This window comes from Arachis ipaensis, chromosome B06, assembly GCF_000816755.2.
Source record: "Arachis ipaensis cultivar K30076 chromosome B06, Araip1.1, whole genome shotgun sequence".
NCBI classification, from domain to species: Eukaryota; Viridiplantae; Streptophyta; class Magnoliopsida; order Fabales; family Fabaceae; genus Arachis; species Arachis ipaensis.
In genome coordinates this window covers 24,962,677-24,965,222 of record NC_029790.2, presented here as the reverse complement: position 1 = coordinate 24,965,222, position 2,546 = coordinate 24,962,677, and the positions used below count along the sequence as shown (strand labels likewise).

The window sequence follows — 2,546 nt, the reverse complement described above, 5'->3', positions numbered from 1 at the left end:
AGGTTCCTACATGTCTCTGGATGTCTCTACTTATCTTAGTCATGCATTGTTACTCATATTTTGCACGCAGGTGACTGAAAACAGAACTCTATTCTGGTGGAGGTGTAAATTCTAATTTATGTGTCTGTTTTAGCTGTGGATTCTTACAGGTGGCTTTCCATAGGTCTGTCACCCAATACATGTGTTTTTTACCAATGTTTTGGTTCGGATGTTGTTTAAATTCAGATGTGTCTTTTCTGGGAGAGGTGTTTTCTACTGTGACATGTTGCTAGTGGCTAGATATGGATGTGTCTTTTTCAAGAAGTGTCCTCTAGCAGTGACTTTTTACGAGGTGTCTTCATAGGGATGTGTCTTGTTCCAGGAAGTGTCTTCTATTTGTGACTTTCTAGGAAATGTCTCCATCGGGATGTGTCTTCTACGATATGTGTCTTTTACGAGATGTGTCTTTTACGAATGTGTCTTTAGTGTATTCTGCTAGATGTGTCTTCTGCGATTATGACTTTAGATTAGGTATATCCATATGGATGTGTCTTCCGTGAGATGTGTCTTACGTGTTTGTTAATCAATTTCACATAACCTTCAATGCTTAGCAAATTTTAAAGTTAACAAACTTATCAAGAGTTAACAATATTAATCAATGAACATAAACTCAATAAATAATGATATATCGTTGTTAACAATGTTTATTTATTTAACAACCTGAATAAATTGGCAATGATTAGAGTAAAAAGGTTACTCTTAATAAAGGAATATCTCTATACAAATCTATAATAAAAAATCTTTTAAGTATGCCGAAATGAGTTTAACAACGACAGGAACCCGCCATGTTCCTGTGATTCATTGGCTCTCCTAGCAGAACAACCCGCTACATCTTGATTCAATGCTTGATGAACATCCTAAAGATAACAAACATGCATAGACAAAGAGTGAATAACACTAACAACTGTATCCATTTAGTCAGGTTATCAAGTGGTTTGAAACAATGGAAAAAGGAAACGCTTACCAGCGGTGGATTCTTCTTCTTTCTTCGCATAGAGTTCTTAATTGAGGCGTCGAGTTCAGATCCAAGCCTCTTCATTCTTGGCCGACCCTTCGTTGAAACCTTTGAAGGACCTTGGATGTCAGATTCACCAAGATGGGGGTCGCCCTGTGTGACCGTGCTATTTTGTGAACTTGGAACACGCCTGGACAGCAAGTTCGCACGACAGTCAAGCAACTTTGACCTTAACTGATCAAGACCCGAATGTAACATGGCCGCTTCTTCTTCACATGTCACAAAATCTTGTGCTACATTGTAGAAGTGTGAACACAGTCGTCTAAATAAGTTGTGGCTTTCGTCCGATCGCTTCTCATCATGGCTGCTCTTGATGAAGGTGTGTTTTCGCTGTACATTCTTGCTCCATCGATGGATAACATAGCAAGATGGTACTGTGTCTACTCCATAATAAAACAACACAGCAAGACAATGGCAACAAATAATACCTCTTAAGCCAAACATGTTGCATTCGCACCGAATCTTGTGTGTCTTGGGGTCAAACTCAACACTGTACTTCCAAGATCTGGGCTCCCCATACAATAGGTATTGCTCGTTGACGGTCACCCAAAACAAATCACCCTCTTGAGTGACCCCACGGACTAAACAATCCCCTCTTTTACTGAATTCATGTTGGACTTCTCTAAACTTAGAGGTTGTGTACTCACGCTGAAATTGTCTTTGAATTGTAGAGCTCGATGAACATGGAACAACTCCTTTAGAGTCTGCAGCATCATCCTCCAGTTCTTTTTGCTCTTTGTTTCCAAGCACATTATCATACTCATGCACGAACTGAACCAGTCCACTTTTACAATGCAGGTAACCACCGAAAAAGGTGTGCATACTCTCACTCCGTTGGGTACTTCTCATACCAGCCCAAAATTCACCTTGGAAATATATTGGAACCTACATTCTCCGATCTTCGTAAAGGTCTACAAAACCAAAACATACATATCAAATCGGGAATCATCATCATGAATAAATAGCTACATCACAGTACACCACTAAAGACTTAGTGAACCAACTATACATCAACGTCTCAAATAAAAATTTTCCGTAAAAGTATCTAAATAGGTTACCCATCATCCAATGACAACGGTGGTTGAAATCGAGTAAAGTAAAAACCGAACCTTCCAAACATACCCATGGTGCACGAAATTGTGATGTCCAGGCTCAAACAATCCCCGGCAACGTGAGCAACTTGGTGCTCTGATCTCAATACATAATTGTCACAACTTCGATACAACTAACCAGCAAGTGCACTGGGTCGTCCAAGTAATACCTTACGTGAGTAAGGGTCGAATCCCACGGAGATTGTCGGTATGAAGCAAGCTATGGTCACCTTGTAAATCTCAGTCAGGCAGATATAAAGTGATAATGGTGTTTTCGAATATTCTATAATAAGATAGGGATAGAGGTACTTATGTAAATCATTGGTAGGAATTTCAGATAAGCGAATGGAGATACTTTTCGTTCCTCTGAACCTCTGCTTTCCTGCTATCTTCATCCAATC

The 2,546-nt window shown here is 39.6% G+C and overlaps 1 protein-coding gene across 1 annotated transcript; it reads right to left on the bottom strand.

The window, feature by feature from the left end:
* Positions 783–1,876, bottom strand: LOC110263722 (protein FAR1-RELATED SEQUENCE 5-like). The gene is made up of 2 exons (XM_021105485.1): positions 1,004–1,876; positions 783–896 (listed from the first exon to the last, which is right to left on the bottom strand). Exons 1-2 carry the CDS (start codon positions 1,874–1,876, stop codon positions 783–785), a joined length of 987 nt encoding a protein of 328 aa, XP_020961144.1.

Excerpts from the sequence above, each read along its gene's own strand:
- LOC110263722 (XM_021105485.1), bottom strand. The coding sequence starts at position 1,876 with ATGCACACCTTTTTCGGTGGTTACCTGCATTGTAAAAGTGGACTGGTT. Across the intron at positions 897-1,003 it reads AGAAGAAGAATCCACCGCTG|GATGTTCATCAAGCATTGAA; the intron begins GTAAGCGTTTCC and ends TGTTATCTTTAG.